This window comes from Lepisosteus oculatus, chromosome 10 (assembly GCF_040954835.1).
Source record: "Lepisosteus oculatus isolate fLepOcu1 chromosome 10, fLepOcu1.hap2, whole genome shotgun sequence".
NCBI classification, from domain to species: Eukaryota; Metazoa; Chordata; class Actinopteri; order Semionotiformes; family Lepisosteidae; genus Lepisosteus; species Lepisosteus oculatus.
This window is the reverse complement of record NC_090705.1, coordinates 2,413,981-2,434,787: the sequence shown is the minus strand read 5'-3', so window position 1 is coordinate 2,434,787 and position 20,807 is coordinate 2,413,981. Positions and strand designations below refer to the sequence as shown.

Here is a 20,807-nt window from a genome sequence, read left to right as displayed (position 1 = left end):
AGTGAGTCGAAGTCGTTATAAGAGTACAATTCAAAGTGTTTTGAAACACACACTGTACTGTACAGTAGTGTATCTGTGCATTGTGCTGTCGTAAATGTATACAACAGTCACCTATCAAGGTTTAGACCATTATTCAATTACATTACAGGACAAATATGTCTTTTATTAAATAAAACACAAATCTGCCTCCAAAACAGCGTGGTAAAGGATACGTCTGCTCATGAAGAGAGCCTAACGACAGACCAAGCTGCATCTGGGCTTCAGAGAAAGTCTGCCATCTAGTGATAACTGTCACACATCAGCTACTGTATTTGAATACTACAGTTTTTTATTTGAGTCAATATCAAATTTCGATCGGACGAAACACAAAATTTAATGGATCACAATTCAAGCACTGTGACAGACCTCTCTGTCGCCTTAACGAAATGCACGAAGCGAATCTGAAAGATCATTTCCGTATCCTGGGGTCCAAGCGCTGCCCTGTAAAGCGGTTTTCTTGTTGTTTTAAATCATCTACGGCCGTGATACTTTCGACAAAGCTGTCTGAGATGTACTCAAATTATTTCCCTTAAAATGACCGCTCCTATTTGTTCGCATTGGAACAACACTAACATTCATTATCATTATTATTATTATAACATAACACCACGTTACAATGAAGTTGTATATTCCCCGCAATTTGCTATTCTTACTCGAACGTTTGATGTCGTTAAAATGTTGACAGAAATCCTGTACGTGTTCACATTGTTTTCCTATTCTAAATACCAGTATTAAGCTAGTGAGGTGATTTTTTGTAAAGGTGATGAACGTACGCGGAAATGCCAAGCCACCTGCCACCTGATATTTTGTTGTTATTGAAGCATAGGTGAGAGCTGGCGTCTCCTGGCAACAGTAAACGTGCACAGGTGGCAGAAGCTCGGGCGATGGAGCAGGTACGGTCTGATAGTTATCGCTCTTTCACCTGTCGGAAGAAATATCTTATACTGTATGCGCTCCATGTGCGTGCATTTTACCTGTCATATACAGCACGGTATAACTTAGTTCATAAACCTTTCAGCTGAGTTGTCATTTTCTCTCTAGGTGATAAGAGATATACTGCAAAAGCATGGGATTAAGAAATCTGTCGATGTCAGTGAGCTTTATCTTGCGAGGAAGTAAGTAAAGGACACCTCTGTAATACCTGAACTGATATTGTACGCTTAGCGTCATACAGTGTATGGAAACGGGCGAGATCAGTACAGTAATTCTGTTTGCTGATTATTCAACATGGTGGTTTGGACAACCAGTTCGCCACCGATTTTTTAAAATACAGTTGTGCTGAGTATTACACACGGATAGTACAAACATGAACAGCAGAAACGTAAGAGGGGAACGATGTGTCAGGAGCTGTCCGTGAAAACTATCCTTATTTCGTCGTTTGCATCTTCTGGGCAATGTTGGGAAAGCCAACGTGAACGTTAAAGGTGTAGAATTCAAATGAAGTGACGCTAAATGTAATCCTTAGGGGATTAATAAAGTATGTATCTAAAAACTGTACTGAGGTACTCAAACCTCACATAACAGAATATTGCGCACAAGGTTGGTCACCGCTTGTTAAAAACGAATGATAATGCCGTGCTGAAAACAGTACATAGAAGAGCAAAGATGTGCATTCCCCTGTAAATAAAGTAACGTAATACGCCGACAGGCTAAAAATAAGAGCCTACCGTTTGAACAGAGAAAGTAATGAGGGGACCGGATTCAAGTATTCAAATTCCTGAAGACCGCCGAAGTCAACCTAGTTACAGTTTTAGGACTGTTAAACAGCTGTTCAACAGCATCATTATCATCTTCATTATTATTATTATTATTATTATTATTATTAAAAATGACTGGAAAGATTACAATGTGATTTTCCTTTGTTTTTTACTCTTTGTCTTTTCAACTACTAACAGTACCGTACGTACATTCTCACATTATGTTCTCAGAGCTCTTGCCAGTGTCTGCGACCTCTCTGGATTCCCCATGCTAAACTATCTGTGGCTCAACAATAATAAGGTAATCCAGACAGATTCCCACAATACGGGCACTAAACGTATTGAAGTTAATAATCACGTAATGATTGATTGAATAACTCACGCCAAATACTTTGTACAGTACATATTTCATCTCTCTATAACATCCATAAGGATCTAACCACACTACTGAATATGCCATTTTACAGATTAGGGAAATTCCCTGCTTGACTTATAACTACCGACTGACAGAACTGTACCTCCACAATAATGAAATTACCAATATAACAGGTAATTTAATTGTATTTATGACTTCTGTATTAATACACTTCTGAAGCTTCAATACTATTCTGAATATTCATGTTTTTGTGTGTAAGAGGCCACAGGGACTCATAATAATTCACCTTCCTTATGATCTATAGACCAACTATAAAAAAGATGACAGGAATTTAGTCTAGATGTGTAAAAGTCTATTTTTATTAAAATCTGCTCAATGGAACATTAATATGGTATGAGTCATTTGTTAGCTGTATTTAACTAAATTCTGTATCCTTGGCTAAAACATTCACTCATTTCTTCACTCTCAGTGACTCCTCTATACATTTATTTTCAGTACTCTAAGATAATAGGATGTGGCATCCTACTATATGTGGCAATACAGTTTATAGCGTATGAGCTACTCTCCCATATGTGGCTATTCAGTACATAGTGCATGGGCTTGTCATATATTGTATTGACAGAGGTACAGTATACTGGCACACAAACAGTGCTTATGCTTTTGATAAGCTAGTGTATAACCTGTCTAAATCTTCCTTTTTTGTGTCCGAACCGAGGGTGCCTGAACCACCTGACTTCTCTGCAGGTTCTCCTGCTTCACAAGAACCAGCTGCGGAAGCTGGGAGAGGCTGTGTCTGAGCTCAGGGGGATGCAGTTCCTGATGACACTCAGTAAGTGCCCCGAGGCCTGTTATCACACACGGCCAAAATGACCTGTGACCTCAACCCTGCCCCGTCCTGCTGACGCAACCCGCCCGCCGAGCACTCTTCACAAGTGACACAGTTTTGGTAACCTTTGGTAAGATGCAGATATCACCAAATAGTACCTTTACATGGAGATACTAAAAATAAACTCCTTAACATTTCTGTTTTCCAAAGATTTATGTATCTATAATTTACATGAATAATTTATATTCACTTAGGAAGGTCTACATACATACTGTACCAACAATCGACTAATTTTAATAAAGAAAAATTCAACCAAACTCAAAATAATTCAAAACAAGTTGTATTTTTTAAAATGTTTTACCTATTTAACAGTGCATTTATCAAAACTGAACCTGTTTTGCCCAACATTTTTGTAAACTAATTTAATGCCTTGACTTTCTCAATTTTCAGCTTTTTTCCTTAACCCATTTGCCCAAGATCCAGGCTATCGGCTCCATGTTATTTATTACCTACCATCAGTTACAGTGCTTGACAGGCGAGGTAAGTTTTACAAAGCCTTATAAATCTCAGGAATACAGTTTGACAAAATGTAGTCCGTGACCTTTGTATAGTTTTAGCGAGGCTTATGAGAACAGATATTCACCAACACCAACAACAACAAAAAAATAAACCTGTGTTTTCATTAAAATACGGTAATAATCCTTCCTGTACAACATCCCACCACCATGAGTGATTCCTTTATTATTTATGAAAGCGCACAGAGGGCATGTGCAAGGGTGCAGAGAGGAGCACTGGCTCACTGTACGTTGCCTAGCAGTGGTCGAGACAGCCTGTGCTGAAGGAGCTCATTTACAGAGGCTGGGACTCTGACCATAGTTCCTGTGCATGACTCTCAAAGCCTTCCCTCAGGCCCTGTGCTGGAACAGGAGCACTCTCTGCAATATTCCTCTTTACGTGTTGTTGATGGGAAAAAAAAGAGACCAATCTTTCACTGGGGGTCAGAAAACAGTGAAGAGGACAAGGCATTTTCAGGAAGAAAGAAAAGAGGAGTAAGAGTGTCTAAGAGACCCTGGACAGAGAAAAGCAGAGAGAGAGCTTCTAGAGAATATTAATCATAATTAATTTTATAGTAATTGCTTACACTTATATAGCGCTTTTCTGGACAGTCCACTCAAAGCGCTTTACAGGTAATGGGGATCCCCTCCACCACCACCAATGTGCAGCCCCACCTAAATGATGCGACGGCAGCCATAGTGCGCCAGAACGCTCCCCACACATCAGCTATCAGTGGGGAGGAGAGCAGAGTAATGAAGCCAATTCATAGAGGGGGATTATTAGGAGGCCATGATTGGTAAAGGCCAATGGGAAATTTTGGCTAGGATGCCGGGCTTACACCCCTAGTACTTTCGAGAAACACCCTGGGATTCTCATCCGAAGGACGGCGCCTGTTTACAGTATAGTGTCCCCGTCACTATCCTGGGGCATTAGGACCCACATGGACCGGAGGGTGGGCACCCCCTGCTGGTCCCACTAACACCTCTTCCAGCCGCAACCTTCTAGAGAAGACATGCCAAACCTATTCAGCTCTCCAGAAATTATTTATACACATGGAGGCTGCTTGGAGGACAAGAAGCAGTTTTAGTAAAAGCCCTTGGATGAGAGAAGCTCGAGTGGCTGCACATACTCCCTGAGGTACTGAGGTAGAAGAAGAGTCTGCGTCCTGCCTGCAGCCGAGAAGAAGACAGGCCAGGCTGCAGGAAGTGACATCACTCTAATCCCGGAACCGCCTTCAGCAGCTAGTATACACAGCTCTGCCTCTGCTTCCAGAAGCAAGCAATGTCCCACTGGGGCTGGTGACTTTTTTAAATGAAAGGGACTTATTTTCATCAAAGAAAGAACTTAGCATCTCATTCAAAAGACACCTGCCTATAAAAGCTCAAATTAAGTTTGTTTATACAACAGTATTAGCAGTTGCTATAGCATCTTAGTTTCATTAGGGCACTTTGGCCAAAACATGCAGCGCAAAATGTGAACAGGATTGCCTCTGATAAATCCCTTGCACTACCGTTACAGCGTTTTCAAGCAGTTTGTTCTTCACAGCAATAAAGCAAGAGGAAAGGATTGCTGCATCTCATCTGTTTGATCCTGAGCGAAACCGTGTCCTTCAGTCACTGGCTTTTGGAAGACGAGTAGAAAAACCCATGATCATAAAAAAAACAACAGCGACAAAGGACAAAGGAGTTCCTGTAGACTACCAGGGCGCTGATGGTATGTGAACCACTTATATATCTTATCCTGAGGCTAGAATCTTGTCAGGAGATTCTACACCATCAATCTATATGAAAAATAAATTTAGATCTTAGACTTACTTCATCACTGGAAAAATAATGTCACGAGGCTTTAAATCGTGATCATGATACAGATTGTCTGTCAGGAAGAATGGATGTTTTACTAGAATTTCTGTCTTCTTTATTGTTAATTAATACATTTTAGCATCCAATACAACTTAGGGCAGAGCACAGCACAATTGTACACCAATGCTTTGGAATAGGTAGGTCACAGTCACAACAGATAAGATTTAATTATTCTTTTAAACTTTGAAATATGTTTTAAAGACTAGTGTCCAGCACCATGGAAGACCGTAATCTTTATCAACACTGTTTAACACTTTTTTGTTGTTTGCAAGTGGAGCTACAAGAAACGTCCAAGAAAATGCCTAGAGGCTAAGTTTAAACTGTGGGATTAAAGAACCAATTCCTAAAAAAGTTACATAAAAATAACAAAAAGGATTGGGATGTCAAAAGGTCTGTAATTTACACAATATAATCTAAAACCTGTAATATACTTTCAGGTAAGTATGGGTTGAGAAGACAGCAACACAGGTAAGAACTAGTTTCACCAAGTTAGATTTCAAAATGTAATGTGGACAAAAACCAAATTTATATCCAGAACTAAAGAATCCAAGATTCTATAGTACCATTAAATATCACTTACTACCTGAAATAAAACATTGCTCTGATATCTGGCTTAAAAGGTGTTTTTCAATTTGTGAGGTATTGGCATTATATTGCCTTATGTCACAGTGTTCGATTTAATTTGTTTCAGTAGTTTCTATGGTTATATCTTACAGTATGTTTAATCATTTCTATAGAGAAATCTTTTGTAGAGGATGCTACAGAAAGTTATAAAAGTAAAAACTAACATCATACAGAAAATCCAGAAAATCACAGCTCTGTTTCTTTTTTAACCAAACCAGCTGTTAAGAATTCCAGAATTTAACTTTAAAAGAAAAATAACCCATACTTTTGCAGTCGCATTGGTGTTCATATTTAATTAGATGGTGCTGTCCTAACTACAGTCAGTCAGTTCCCATCCTGTGCCTATATTCACAGGTTTCCCAGCAAGGACCATCCAGATCCTTCAGTAATCAAAACCCTGCAAAGATCAGTGATGCAGTTCTCTTCCATGGACTGGAATAACATACCTACTTCACAACAAAACCCCCTGGAGGACCAGCCTTCCGAATCCCCTCAGATTATCACTGTGAAATTCAGATGACTGTCAGGATACAGTTTCTTGTAGGGAAATAAACGCACAGGTATACATCTTTGGAAAATAAAGTGATGCATATACAGTGACTCGCAAAACCCCAAAAGTTAAGAGTGCCAGTGGTTAAAAAATATGAGGTCAAACTTGAATTTCTTTCATTGGCGATGGTCGGTACCCCCAAAGCCTCAGTAATTTTTGCAGTCCTATTCTGCTGCCACCAACCTGTCATTTCCACACTACTGGCCACTAAATGCAATTTCTTTAAAACCAGATCTGACCATGCCATTTTTGTGCACAAAATTTCATGTCTTGTAAAGAAATAAATATTATGCCTCATCATATTTTTAGAGCAATATTATCTACCTGTACAGAGTTAAACGGAGTTCTGAAACTTGTGACAAAGGTTGCCACATCAATAACATTTACTTTATACTGTATACAGTACTTTGAAACATCAATCACCGTTTATTGACATAAATGTAAAATTAACTACTTTGATGAGCTACTTAAATATTCATCCAGGATTGAGATTACTGTGGTTTTAATTTGTATACCAATATTACATTACTTTAAGGTCACTTGTGAACACAGCCTGTCTTTTGGGTACTCGTAACATGACTAAACAGAATGCAGTACTTTAAAGGCGTTAACGACTGATGAGCTGAACAGTCACTAATAAGTGACTTGAAAGTCACGGTCAGTACGCATTCTGAAAATGTTCTGGGTGGAAAAAAAACAACATCTGAGCACAAAGCAAAAACAACAGCAAGAATGTACAGATAACCGTTTCAGCTCATAAACCCCGCAGATGTGTTGGTTATCATTTGGTTATGATGTAGTACAGCACGTGTATATGCTTAGAGTCAAATGTTTGAACTCTAAAGGGCAAAAGCATAATCCTGATCCTCCAGTTATTATAATGAAGTGTACAACTTCATGTTTCATAGCAACCCAAGCTACAACAGCTAAAACGAAACGGAGACCTTCTCATGGTTGCCTCGTGCCTGTTCAGCTTGCATTTTCCTCTCAAGAAATGCCCACCTATCTTTTACTTTCAACAAAAGGACAATACCAATGAGTAATTTGTGCCCCACATTTCCGAAGATGACACACTGTGCTCTCCTTCAGGAGTGAAAACATTAACACGAGCACGAATCCCTTCAGAGAAAAAAAATCTTGCATTGTGGTTTAAACGAAATAAATAGTTGAATTAACATATTAAAAAAACAGCCTTGGCGATTTCAACACAAGAAACAACTGGACTTTAGTAGCATCAACCAATTGGGGTTTCCTTCTGTAAAATGGCATACACTATTATTTGGCAGAAATGCCTCAACAAAATAGTTCCCATAATTAGTACTATTTCTTTAAATAGCATAATTGTAACTAGACTGTTTCCACAAACAGACAGTAAGACTTGACCATGGTGGGCAGACGTCGCTCTTCATGTTCTTCAATTCTAATTCCGGTGGGGAGTCTGTTTTCCTCTGCTTGCCCGGCAGCAAGGCAGTGGGACAACGTGTCCACGAAGTGCGACTCCTGCTTTTCCAAAACTCGAATTCTCTGCTGCCCCACTTTCCAGTGACAGGCGTTCAAGACGTCACTCCTCGGAGCTCCGAGCTGTGCCAGGAGCAGCTGTATTTGACCGACCAGACGAGTCTTCACTTTCAGACTCCTTTTCTTTGGCTTGGTCCACAGCTCGATCTTGCCCAGTGTTAGAGGCGTCTTCTACCACTTCAGCGCTTTCAGCTGTGAGTGAAAAGAGTAGTGAAAATCCTAGTGAGATGTTCTCAACGCCCTGGTGAAGAGGACAAACGGGTGGGCGAGCACCAATAAAAAGGTCATGAATATGCAAAAAGAAACAGATTAAAACTGATTACGTACCATTGACTTGTTTTTCCTTTTCTAATTTTTCTTTCTGTTTGGCAGATTCTGCTTCTTGCTTTTCTCTTTGTTCTTTCAGCCTCTTGCACACCTTTTTGTGTGTGAACCAGTGTAATTTTTGACATGACTGGTTACAGTATATAGCCTACAAAGAAAAAACAATGTATTTATACTCATTGGCATATTAATGCATATTATTTCCAGGTCTGTCTGTACGATGTTTAAGGGTTAAAGGAAAACCCTTACTGGTTTGGAATTTGTGTTCCAGAGGGAAAAATGTCACCTACTGGTCCACACACACCACCTGATCTCATCAGAAATCAGAGCCCAGGAGCTCAGCAAGGCTGGGCCTGGTCAATAGCTGGGATACGATGCGTCTATGGAAAACCAGGCTACCACTGTAAGGGTGGATGATGAATCAATATTTGTCACCCTTCCGTCTAGAACAGAATTTTCCAACAAGGGATAATACTGTAGGACATACTGTCTATCAGATGAGACAAACAAACCAGGATTGTGACAACTGTGCTGTGGCACTCCCTGTAAGGTGGGGTATTATGTTCTGGCTGAATTAGTCTCTGACTTTCACAGCCTGAACTGAAGAAAGTTTTCACTTCAGCTCAGGCAGAGAAATGTATCTGGTGCATAGTTGGTGGCTGAACTCCAGTGCTGGATGAAGTGGTTGACCATCTATATGCAAAGCACTGTGAGATCCTCTGGGATGGAAAGAATTAAATGCAAATGGGTTCTGCTTCCCATCCAAGTTTTAATCAGGTTCGGCATCAGTGCAAGATGTTCCGAGATCAAACGCCAAGGTGGTATGATTGATTTAGTGACACTGACCCGCACAAATACTGGTCCTGCCCCTTTCCCAAGTGCCTTATCTCATTTATCCTGCGGAAGGAAATGCCACGTACCATTTTGCAAACAGCGCACCTTTTATCTGCACCCTTTTCACCACAGGTGGTGCAGAACTCCGCATCCATGAAGCCCACCTGGCCAGTGATGGCTTGAGTCAGCACAGAGAAAGCTGTTGGATCATTTCCCTGGAGAGACCGGAGATACAGCACCAAACAGCACCCATTCACAACAGACCTTTTTTTGAGAGACAGTTTCATTTTCAGGAAGAAGACATTAAAAACTAAAAGATAAGGCAAATGGTACACATCGAGAAGGATCCTAGAGGTCTATCTAAACCCTCAGCCAGCATATTCTAATTCTTATAATGTTAAACAGTTCACTTCGAGCACAAACAGAAAACAAAGCCTTTAAAGACCAGTACAGTCCTGATTTGAGGAGAACAAAAGAGTAAATTTAAATATTACACTACAGTGTGTAATTGTTCATGCCCACAAACTCATTGGCTTCCAATGTAATGATTACCATGAAAACCTCCAATATTGTTAAAAAGCAAACTTACAATACATGTTGCTTCTCATCTTGAGAAGTAAGGAGCATTTAAAATGAATGATAAACAACCTGTGCTATGCTTCAGTTATAACAATGCTGAGTAAAATACATTAATTTACAGTCAATAAAAGTAGTATGTGCAATGCCAAAAAGAGCTGTATTAGGACAGTAGGGCAAATGAACAAGTAAAAGTTTATTCTAAGGTGAAAAGAGCATGGAATAAACCTTTACTTGTTCATTTGCATCCCACGCATGCTGCCTACTTGAACTTAGTAAAGCAAGATAGTACTTACAATCTCTACAGGAGCAATGCTCCTTACTAGCTGCTGCAGGAGAGTGGCATCGCAATAAGGAAACTTCCTGATGCACTTCCTGATAAACGTCTCCTGGTACACTGGAAAACCATCGCTGTCTCTCCCTTTCAGCAGGCTGTTTTAGGAGATTGCAGAAACAGTTACTGTACACAGTCTTAACCACAGAATATGCAAGAGTAACACTCAAAACCTCAGGAGATATTTTGACTACAAATCCACAGGGATATTTAAAGACAGCAGGACAAAATCAAACCAATGTTGAGCAAGGCAGGCAAGAAAAATGAATGTCAATTAGTTTAGTATAAAATCAAATAATTCATTCTAATATTAAAAACACAAGCAAAATGTAGGTTATGAATAGGTATTCCCTTGGCATTTACTTATTGAAGTGCAGACCTCATGATAGCATAATGTTCAGTTCTTCAAGTTTATTTGGCTTTATTGGTCTGCCACTTTTTGGGATTTCAGGTATGCAAAGCAGCGATAACTAAAGGATAAACCCTTTTTTTTTCACCTTTTCATACTAAAAGCACTTTGGTTTGTAATCTTTACAAAACGGCCTGTTAGCATTAACACTGTTGGAAAATAAATTATAATTTTGTCATCGGGTTTAATTATCTGGTTCTGGATTATTATTATTATTATTATTATTAATACAATTGTATGTATTACCACTGTTACCACAAGTTTTAATAAGAAATAGATTTAAATAAGCATCTAAAATGATAAACTTTTCATTAGACAAATGATAGTTTACTGGAGTAATTTCAATGCATCTAAAAAATAAGCAGCAGACTTAGCAAGACATTTCAGCCCTTTCTTTTGGTGGCCTGTAGGTTTTACAACTGGATGGCTTAAGGAATGCAAAAATAGTAGCTACACTATTTTTATACAAACCTCTTGACAAGTCCATCCAGTTTGTCCTCTTGTTCCTTAAGGAACGCGGCACACTTCTGAAGAATGCAGCTGATGTAGTGCATCTTCATAGCCAGCACTTCATTCATATCTCTCTGCTTCACACACTTCTCGCAGATAAGGTCCAGGACTCTGCGACATTTCCCCAGGGCTTCCACATCGGCCAGCAGGGGGCGCTCCTGCACCATCATCACCACCTGTGCGAAACAAAAACAACCCGGAGATCTCAGAAAATGACATCACTTTCAATAACAGCTTATGCAGTTCAGGGTCACGGTGGGCCAGAGGCTATCCCAGGAAGCACTGCGTGCTGGTCAGGATACACCCTGGACAGAACGCCAGTCCACCACAGGCTACAGACACAAACACAGACCCACACCAGGGCTGGTTTTACAGGAGCAAATTAACCTATCGGCATGTCTTTGGACCGTGGGAGGGAACCAGAGCATCCACATGCCAACACGAAGAGAACATGCAAACTCCACACAGACAGCACCCCTAGTCTGGAATTGAACCGGGGGCCCCAGCGCTGCCAGGCAGCAACGCTGACCCCTGCGCCACCGTGCCGCCCACAATCTGACAACGTGCCTCCAAAATATGATCTTTAAAGATACCCTCATCCCCATCTAAAGATGAACATTTTGGACTTGCAAAACCGGCATAAAACATTTGCCAGCAAAACGTTTTGCGGGATAAACAGCTTAATGAGTGCCATTCCCTTCCTTGATTTATTGTTCTGTTCATCGTGCTGAAGGAAATAATCAGCTACGGAGAAAATTAATTTGATCTTATGCATGCAAACGCCTGTTTGAGCTAACTTAAAGACAACGTTATACATGCTGTCTAGAATGCTTCAGCCTCTATACTGATAGGTATTCAGAACTGCAGTCCTGTCTGTGCTAAGAACAGCTGCTCGCAGTGCACTGCAATGATAGCAGCTGACAAAGTGACGCTGTCCACACATGAACCAAGTTATTCAGGCAACTAAAATTAGATCTATGAGCTTTGTTTCTGGATTATGTGGATTTGTTTGTCTTGTCCAAAGGATATACTTCCACACTCCGACAGTATTCCAGGAATGTCTTTCTGGCACTGGCACACTGTCAATGTCACCAAGAGGTTGTGATAATTATGGAGTTAACGTGTGTGGTTGGCACCCCGTAAAAGCAAAGAAAAAAAACGCACACGAAAGGAGGTACAAAATTACTTACAAAAAGAGCTGAAGAAAACGATTAACAAACGGCTGTCATAAAAAAACTATACATATTAAAATTGCTGGTCAATGACCTGTTTTTTTTTTTTACCTTGTGAGGTAGTTTAATTTAATGACCAGTCCCAATTTACCTCAGGAGACAGTGGTGTAAAGATTAAGTCTTTACTGGTCAGACACAGAGATAGATGAACCTCCCCTGGGCTCACTGGAAGGGCAGCCTCACAGCCTGTCTGTGCCACTCAGCAAAACAACCACCTTGTATTACACAGCAAGCCATGAATCAAGTTAATAAATCTAAAATTTACATCCACCTAAAAACATGGCAAAATAAAAGTTAGAATTGAGCTGCTGTATATCTGATATCACTATACTTTGGACACATGGATATGTAAGCCTTATTAGAGCAGTACTAAACCTCTTTTCCAGGAAGAAGCGAATTAATGGAGGAAGGGGAGTGGAGACTGACCATGACCTCTTCCATAAAATGGATAGTGAAATGGGATTTAGTCCTGCAATTAATTAATATTATATAGCATTAATTATATTAACTAAAAAACTGCAACTGATTGAGAAGGAGAAAAACTAATCTACCATGAATGTAAGGATTAAACAGCAACACCTTCAAAACCCCATTCATGTAGTTTCAAGATGTGGAAAAAAAAAACACAGAAGGACACACACTATCTTTAAACACAGACACCTTCACACCTTACACCAATTACATTCAAAGACAATCCTTTTCCGATGCCAGGTCCAATTTTTATTACCTGTGCGAAGAATGTCTCTTAGCACTCCGCACTACAGAGTTCATATAAATGTGACTTCCACAAAGGAAAGGTAGGTAATTTCTGGAGGAGATGATGTAAAATAAACACAAAAACAATCTCAGTGCCACAGTGTCATTGACGACAATACGGATTTATTTTCTTACATAGTAAAACATCACTGTTATCACTGTCTATATTTCTCTTGGAAGATGAACTAGGAAGCTATATGTAGGTCAGGAAACTCCAATAGAAGTATAACAGCAGGAGTCATGGCTCGCTGACTGGAATCCAGCGGGATCAGTAAATTCCAAGGCCCACACAATGGCGGGAGAGATACTCTTCCTGGGCTGGATGAGCTCCCCCTTTGTCCCAACAGCCTCTGCGTCCACTTACGCCAACTCTTGCTTCAGCTTTAGGAGAAAATCTTCCTCAGCATTTGCCTTTTACTTTTTATTTTTTTTAAGGTCTCAGTCACTTGCTTAATAAATCCCAAAACTATTTATTCAAGTAGCAGTAAAGTATAAATAAACATGAACACAGTCGCACCAGGAGAGAGCTTTCTGTAAACTGGCGCCATCTTGCCGGCGCCAGAAGACATCACCATGTTTACTTCACACAACCAGCTAGAATAATAAACATTAGAATAATAAAACGTTGTCTGTATTAGTAATAATAAACAGTAGTTTATGTCCTTTCCAAGATTAATCAAGCTCAAATGGTACAGAAACACATGGTAAGAATGACTCACCTCTCCATAGGGGTGTGATTGCCTACTGCTGGCCAAACTCTGAAGGTGGCCTGAAGTTAATTATTTTAAACTTCCGAAAACTGCAGATCATTAACGTCTCCACAGTATCGTGACAAACACTGGGGAGACGTACCTTCTGTTTCGTAAGAGCTGGGGACCCTCACTATTTCACTGAACTAACAGAAGTAGAGCAGGGATACCAGATATTCCTAATATCGTCTAACTGTGTCACCCAACACAGGGTCGCGGGGCAGCCGGAGCCTGTACTGACTGGCAACGGGGGCAAAGCAGGGTGCACCCTGGACAGGACACCAGTCCATCACAGGGCACAAGGCAGGGTACACCCTGGACAGGACGCCAGTCCATCACAGGGCACAAGGCAGGGTACACCCTGGACAGGACGCCAGTCCATCGCAGGGCACAAGGCAGGGTACACCCTGGACAGGACGCCAGTCCATCACAGGGCACAAGGCAGGGTACACCCTGGACAGGACACCAGTCCATCGCAGAGCAGCCACACTCGCACCCATGCTAATTTTACGGAAGCCAATTAACCTCCCGTTATATCTTTGGACTGTGCGAGGAAACGAGAGCACCTGGAGGAATCCCATACAAATACGGGGAGAACCTACAAGCTCCACACAGACAGCATCCCCAGGAATCGAACCCAGGGCCCCAGCACCGCGGGGTAGCAACGCAGACCACTGGGTCACCACACTGCCCTCTCCAGACTGTCAGCCCCCTACACGCTCTGCTTTTCAGTTTACACTTATTTCAACATACACATTGATCACTGTGAAGATAAACTGCTACGCGTGTCAGCGCAGAGTTACCTACTGCAAACCACAGTCATCCTGTTCGTGCACGTTTTGGCAATGATTCCTGTGACATTCCAGGTTTTCTACACCTTCTTAGACTTTTCCATGTCAGGAAACAAAGGTTTCACTTTCCCAGGTGCCGAAGCATGTGGAGATGTTTTTGTCGGCTACTCTCAATTAAATAAAAAACCCCGGGGGTGTTTAGAATTGGGAGAAGAACAATTCAATGACAAGTGCTGCCAGGATCAGGAAGAAAGTCAAAGCAGTTGCTGGAACTGATTTCTCACCCGCCACGAATCATTCCGACTAAAAAGAATGACCATATTGCATACAAACTGCTGTAAGACATCTTATAAGGTAACGCTAAAGAAATACCGTGCGTCCTGGGAGCATCTGTAGAATGAGGAAGAATGGAAACTCCAAAACCCGTCCATTTGCAGAACCGTGCGTCTCACCCTACCAGTTCCAGAGGTCTCTAACATCTTCAGACATCATGCTAGTCTCACGCCAGCGGGCCCTACCTTCACCGGATTGAGGTTGGTGGTCATTATGATCTTGTGCAGGGGGCTGGCCAGCCCAGGGGGGAGCTTCGGGTCCTTCTCCAGGCCCTGTGGTTTGGTGTAATACTCCAGCCTTTCTCGTGGGAAGAAGTTGTTGATAACGGTCACACAGTCATGCTGGCCTACAGCAAATATAGTTAAAATGTCAGGGGAAGCAAAACATCCTTCCTCACCGTTTTAACATCTAATAACAGAAGATTAAGAAGTGACATGATTACGAAGTTTATACACACACAATACACTATAGCTGTGTGACTAACAACTGATGACACTGCGGAATTCTTCATAGCACGTGAAAACGTTTCACTTAAAATAACATGCGAATGACTGCTCCTTCTGGATTTTCTGCTTTCTAAATCAACACATCAATAATAATTATACACATTTGTCTAATTTGTAAAACAGCCATGGTCATCTAAAATAAGCTGAATAGAAAGACCCTATGAAGACAAATTCATTTCTGTTTTCAATCTCCAACTTCTGTAGTTGGGAACTAATATTCTAAGGCAATTTTCCCCTGTGCTCAACATGGTTTCTTACGGTCCCTTGATCTACAGTAGGACAGTTTCTACAGTAGAAAACAAGCGATCAAAAAACCACACAAATTATTCATATTCTGCGTCAGTGTTTACAAAGGTTCTTAATTCAAGTCCAGAAAAATGAGTTAGACGCCCAAGAAGATGCCCAGCTTACCAACGAAAGCTGCCATCTGGGCAGCTGTCCGTCCTACAGAGTTCACCACATCTGTCTCGGCTCCGGCCTCCAGCATCATCCAGGTAATGTCCGTCTTGCCTGGGATTTCAACGAGGGCAAACACAGTTTAACCACGCCGACACATAACAAATCTGCTCACAGTCAAATGTTTGTAGTCCATTGAATACCAATGGACATGGCCTGTTAATGACACAGATGGAATGCCTCTACACTGTGGTCACAATGTTTGTGTGATACAGGAATGAATACTCCAACACCTGCAGCACAGTGCCAAGAAACAGCTTGTTAGACCCCTGTGCTGGTCTGTTTTCTTCTATATTTTAAAACTAAAAAGTAATTAGATCTTCATCAAATTCCTAAGAGAAGCTGAAGACAGCCTGCTTAAATGTATAACACAAAGTCATGAGATAAATCTGGCTTATTTTATTGACAAAAGGGTCCAAGAATAAGAATAAATATCTATGTGCGACTAAGTCTGTGAACACTTTAATTCAATAACTGGCAGCCCCTGGTTAAGCAGCAATGAATTTGTAGAAGTTTTCTGCTCCTGTTTATCAGTTGTTCCCCATAGAGCTGCTTCAAGGTGGTAACATTTGAAGGTTCTTCTGCATAAACAGTTAGCTTCACATCCTGACATAACATCTCCTTGGAGTTTGAGTCTGGCCAACACAATACATGCCTGTCTCTTTTTCTAAGGTTCTTTGAAATTGCTTCTGACTGTAGCACATTGTGGTTCCACTAAACTATAGGGTGAAGACCAGACTCACAAAGTTTTTGACCATAACAGTACAGGGCTGCCAAAACACAGTTAACCTGTTACTTCATTATTTAACCCCTTGATTCTAATTACCTCATTAATCATGCTAAGTAAGCTAGGGCTTCATTAAGTAACACAGACATGGTAAGAAACTAATTCCCATAATTATACTGGGGGTTCACAGGCCTTTTCTCTGTGACTTCAAAGGCAAGTCTCAAACTGCCACTAGACCAGCTACAAAGTCTGCAGATGCTTAGGTGTATAGGAGAAAGGTTGTCTGTTTATGCATGTGTGCAAGGTATATAAATGTACATTTATTATACGGATTGTGCACAGAAACTTTATACCACACCGCTCTCTCTCTCTACCCTCACGTCAGTACACTGTTGCACGAATAACTACAAGCATTTTCAGGAGTGCTGCCCTGAGACACAGAAGAATATGACAGATAGCTTTTCACCTGAAAGTCCAGCGAACATCAGGGCGGTGTATCCATGCTCATGCTCATTGCAGTTCACGTCTGCGCCGTGCTGCAGAAGCAGTCTGCACATGTCTGCCTTGCCCTTGTACGCCGCGTGCATCAGCGGGGTCATCCCATACTGAGGGGGGCAACACACAGAACACTGCTGTCCACACGCCTCATCACAGGTCAGTTCCTTTTCACACTCTGCAGAACGTTATCGGGTCCCTGCCAGAACAAGCTTTTTTGGAAGCCCACCTGATTCCTCCGACAATGACGGACACTTACATTACAGGTGTCTGCTGCAGTATCATTTGACGGGAACGTGCACGCAGTTCAGCTGTTATCGGCACACTTTTCCAAGGTGAACCTTTCTAAACGGAACCCATCTTATTTTAAATACAAAACCAGAGCTGTTACACCTGGAAAACTCAAGACAGTTTTCATTTTGCCCTTATATATTTCAGTATTTCTGAGCATGTTGTAAGGATACTACTGCTATAATTTTACCAGATGTTTCCCACATACACATTTCATAACTAAAAAACATTGCCAAATGCATGGGGACTGTATTTAATTTTACAACTGAGGGCTTTACAATTGAGGGATAAACGAGGGGTAAAACGAGAAGCTAGAATCGTAAAAGTGGCTCCTGTTTTCTTAAACTCATCACAAACTCTTAGCTTGAGTTTGGGGTTTGCACTGGCCAGGACAAAGGCAGACCAGAATTTGCTTTATGCTACACGTCATTTTATTTTAGACATTTAAAGTTTTTATGACTTTAAAATGCAGAGTAGAAAATACTGTGAATTTAATTTACTGCACTGTAGGTTTGGTATACAGTCCTTCTTGAAGAAATAAACCAGGCCAAGCAGAGAGAACAAGTAACCATTTGCAAACGCAAGGCTCATCTGATCTTGACAGACGCAGGACAATTGCCAACTGCTGTTCCCAACAGAACTCTCTTCCCTCACAAGGGCACCTGGGGAGACCTGTACATCTAGTGACATCAAGTCTTCACTACCCTTCTCCTCAGTACAATACCCTGCCTCTCAAAGTCCCTGCCATATGGCAACAGAACAAGGCAAACACATCCTCTTTTACAGCGTACATGCCCGCTAAACATTCACGCTTTTAACCAGTACAGCATCGGGCCACAAAACTGAGAATCAGCAGGTAGTAAAATCGATCACTCAATCACAGCAACATGACTCTTCGCAACTGCATTTAATAATAATGATAATTGCTTAAATTTATATAGCGCTTTTCTGGACAGTCCACTCAAAGCGCTTTACAGGTAATGGGGATCCCCTCCACCACCAACAGTGTGCAGCCCCACCTGGATGATGCGACGGCAGCCATAGTGCGCCAGAACGCTCCCCACACACCAGCTCTCAGTGGGGAGTAGAGCAGAGTAATGAAGCCAATTCATAGAGGGGGATTATTAGGAGGCCATGATTGGTAAGGGCCAATGGGAAATTTGGCAAGGATGCCGGGGTTACACCCCTACTCTTTTCGAGAAACACCCTGGGATTTTTAATGACCACAGAGAGTCAGGACCTCGCTTTTACGTCTCATCCGAAGGACGGCGCCGTCACTATACTGGGGAATTAGGACCCACACAGACCGCAGGGTGAGCACTCCCTGCTGGCCCCACTGAGAAATCTTCCAGCAGCAGCCTCAGTTTTTCCCAGGAGGTCTCTCATCCAGGTACTGACCAGGCTCACACCTGCTGAGCTCCAGTGGGCTGCCAGCTGTGAGTTGCAGAGTGATATGGCTGCTGGCTAATTGTCCACTCTTCTAATCTGTTACAGGTGCAATTTTTCATTTGTTGTAATTGTGTTAAAATTGTGAACTTCCAATGTAGCAAGGACATTTCTCCTACCTCATCCAAACAGTTCACACGGACGTCTTTACATCCCAGCAGCCTTGAAACCTCCTGGACATTTCCTAATAAAAAAAAAGGGAGAACAGGAGTATGAATCCTTCTACGAGGGGACACGGTCTACATCAGCCACATGCAGAGTACTGGTTCTCAGCTGTGGATCCGGGACCCCGGCTATCCTCAGAAACTATACAGGACATCAAGTACAACCCCAGCAGTGTTTAAATCTTCATGCACGAAGGGGACCAGCTCACACGACGAGATCAGGCACTGATCCTCAGTGCTCCTATAAACATGATATAGCGAACAGCACCTTAACTTATAGTGGTTATATACTTGGACTGGGCTGTGGTTAGCATTGCGGCCTCGCAGTGCTGGGGCTCTGGGTTCTGTAACAGGAGTGCCATCTGTGGGGAGTCTGCATGTTCTCCCTGGGTGTGCGTGGGCTTGTCCCAGGTGCCCCAGGCTCCTCCCACAGTCCCAAGGCATGCTGGCAGGTTAACTGGCTTCTGGGAAAATTGGCCCTGGTGCGAGTGTGTGGGTTTGTGTGCCCTGCGATTGGCTGGCGTCCTGTCTAAGTATTGTCTAAGTCCTGTTCTAGTTTTTATCCACAACTACACAACTAATACACATGTTTTAGTTCTGACTTTGCATTGTAACGATTGGTGCTTTTTTTCCCACCATGACTATGCACTGGGCTGATAAGACCCAGGTACCCTCTGGTTCACACTGTCGAGTCTTGGCCTGAGCCAGGGGGCAGTTCATCCCCTACAGACTGTGCGGGACATGTGCCTGGCTGACTAATTTCACGTGCAGGACGGGAAAGCGAGCTGCCCCCCGGACCCGAACCACTTATTAAGGAACTAGACGTTTTCCGGACGCTACCGGGTATGAAACATGGCGAAACCGGCGAGTTTCAGCGTTGAAATCCCATTCGCTACCGTCTCCCAATACCGCATTGTTTTCCCCCTCAATCTTGCAGCCACGTTTACCCGGTGTGGTGATGTACTTTTTTAAGCCCCGAGCCTCTTTCCAGCAAGCACAGAGCCGATATTTCAAATCGGCGACCTCCGTGCAAGTCAGTGTCGATGCGCAGCTCCACGCATGTGCGCCGCTAGATCTCGCGGGAGCGCCCACGGAAGCAGGCAGGCTCATGCAGGTGATGAGCAACAGCCCTGTGCACGGTTTTTTTTTTTTCCTGGGGTAGACCTACAGGTATATTAATAAAAAAAAAAAGCAGGTACTAAAAAAAGCACTTTCTAAACACCAAACCCGCTACCCATGACCACAAGACGGGTGTTGGTGTTAGCGCATCCGCAGGGCGACTGACCCGGGATGACAACGTGGGAAACGTGCGAAACGGCGATGGGTCAGCCCGTGTTCGTGGCCGGTGCAGAAACACGGCTGCCTCCTGGGCGAACCTGTGGCCAACACCCAGCTCCACGCCCGGGTCAGTGGCCGAGCGACGCTCTGCCAGGCCTGCCTGCGCACAAATAAGTTACTTTACAAAAACCACACGAACAACTGAACCCCGACTGCTGTCACTTTGCTGTGTCTGGGGAACTTAGACACGCCCGATTAAAAGCGTTAGCAATTATCCGTCACGTAGCCCTTTTTTGATGTCAAATCTGAGGGCACTAGCAGTAGTGTGCAATGAATTTAGGTATTTTACCTGCGGCAATAACCTGTAACAGTTCCTTCTCGCCGGCCGAAAGATCTCCCTTCTTCTTCGGAGAGGCCATTGTGGGGACGTCTGCCTTCCTTCCTTCCTTCCTTCCGCGGGCCGGGATCCGGTCTAATTTAAGCCGCTAGCGTGTATCAGACCTTTGCAAAAGAGCCAGATGAAAACAAAACAACAACACCACCATCGCTCGG

At 42.4% G+C, this 20,807-nt stretch overlaps 2 protein-coding genes across 3 annotated transcripts; one reads left to right on the top strand and one right to left on the bottom strand.

The window, feature by feature from the left end:
• The first annotated feature begins 850 nt into the window (after positions 1-850).
• On the top strand, positions 851-6,828 carry LOC102693764 (leucine-rich repeat-containing protein 72). 2 transcript variants are annotated; one of them, XM_015358138.2, is made up of 9 exons: positions 851-932; positions 1,081-1,154; positions 1,968-2,037; positions 2,204-2,285; positions 2,828-2,941; positions 3,389-3,478; positions 5,012-5,206; positions 5,790-5,820; positions 6,331-6,828. In XM_015358138.2, the coding sequence occupies exons 1-9, from the start codon at positions 924-926 to the stop codon at positions 6,494-6,496; spliced, it is 831 nt and encodes a 276-aa protein (XP_015213624.2). In that variant the 5' UTR covers positions 851-923; the 3' UTR covers positions 6,497-6,828. The 2 variants fall into 2 exon arrangements, with proteins under 2 accessions (XP_015213624.2, XP_015213625.2); XM_015358139.2 differs by having other exon boundaries at positions 852-932; positions 5,039-5,206.
• On the bottom strand, positions 5,385-20,807 carry ankmy2a (ankyrin repeat and MYND domain containing 2a). The gene is made up of 10 exons (XM_015358136.2): positions 20,605-20,807; positions 18,933-18,997; positions 17,048-17,186; positions 15,810-15,908; positions 15,078-15,238; positions 10,993-11,207; positions 10,075-10,210; positions 9,289-9,417; positions 8,372-8,516; positions 5,385-8,236 (listed from the first exon to the last, which is right to left on the bottom strand). The coding sequence occupies exons 1-10, from the start codon at positions 20,672-20,674 to the stop codon at positions 8,088-8,090; spliced, it is 1,308 nt and encodes a 435-aa protein (XP_015213622.2). The 5' UTR covers positions 20,675-20,807; the 3' UTR covers positions 5,385-8,087.

Bases quoted from the DNA above. Each gene is read 5' to 3' on its own strand.
- ankmy2a (XM_015358136.2), bottom strand. From the start codon at position 20,674: ATGGCCTCTCCGAAGAAGAAGGGAGATCTTTCGGCCGGCGAGAAGGAA. The intron at 15,909-17,047 runs GTGAAAAGCTAT...TTGAAATCCCAG, and splicing joins GATGTTCGCTGGACTTTCAG to GCAAGACGGACATTACCTGG. The intron at 15,239-15,809 runs GTAAGCTGGGCA...TATTTGCTGTAG, and splicing joins CCAGATGGCAGCTTTCGTTG to GCCAGCATGACTGTGTGACC.
- LOC102693764 (XM_015358138.2), top strand. The intron at 2,286-2,827 runs GTAATTTAATTG...GTCCGAACCGAG, and splicing joins TGAAATTACCAATATAACAG to GGTGCCTGAACCACCTGACT. The intron at 5,207-5,789 runs GTATGTGAACCA...ATATACTTTCAG, and splicing joins AGACTACCAGGGCGCTGATG to GTAAGTATGGGTTGAGAAGA.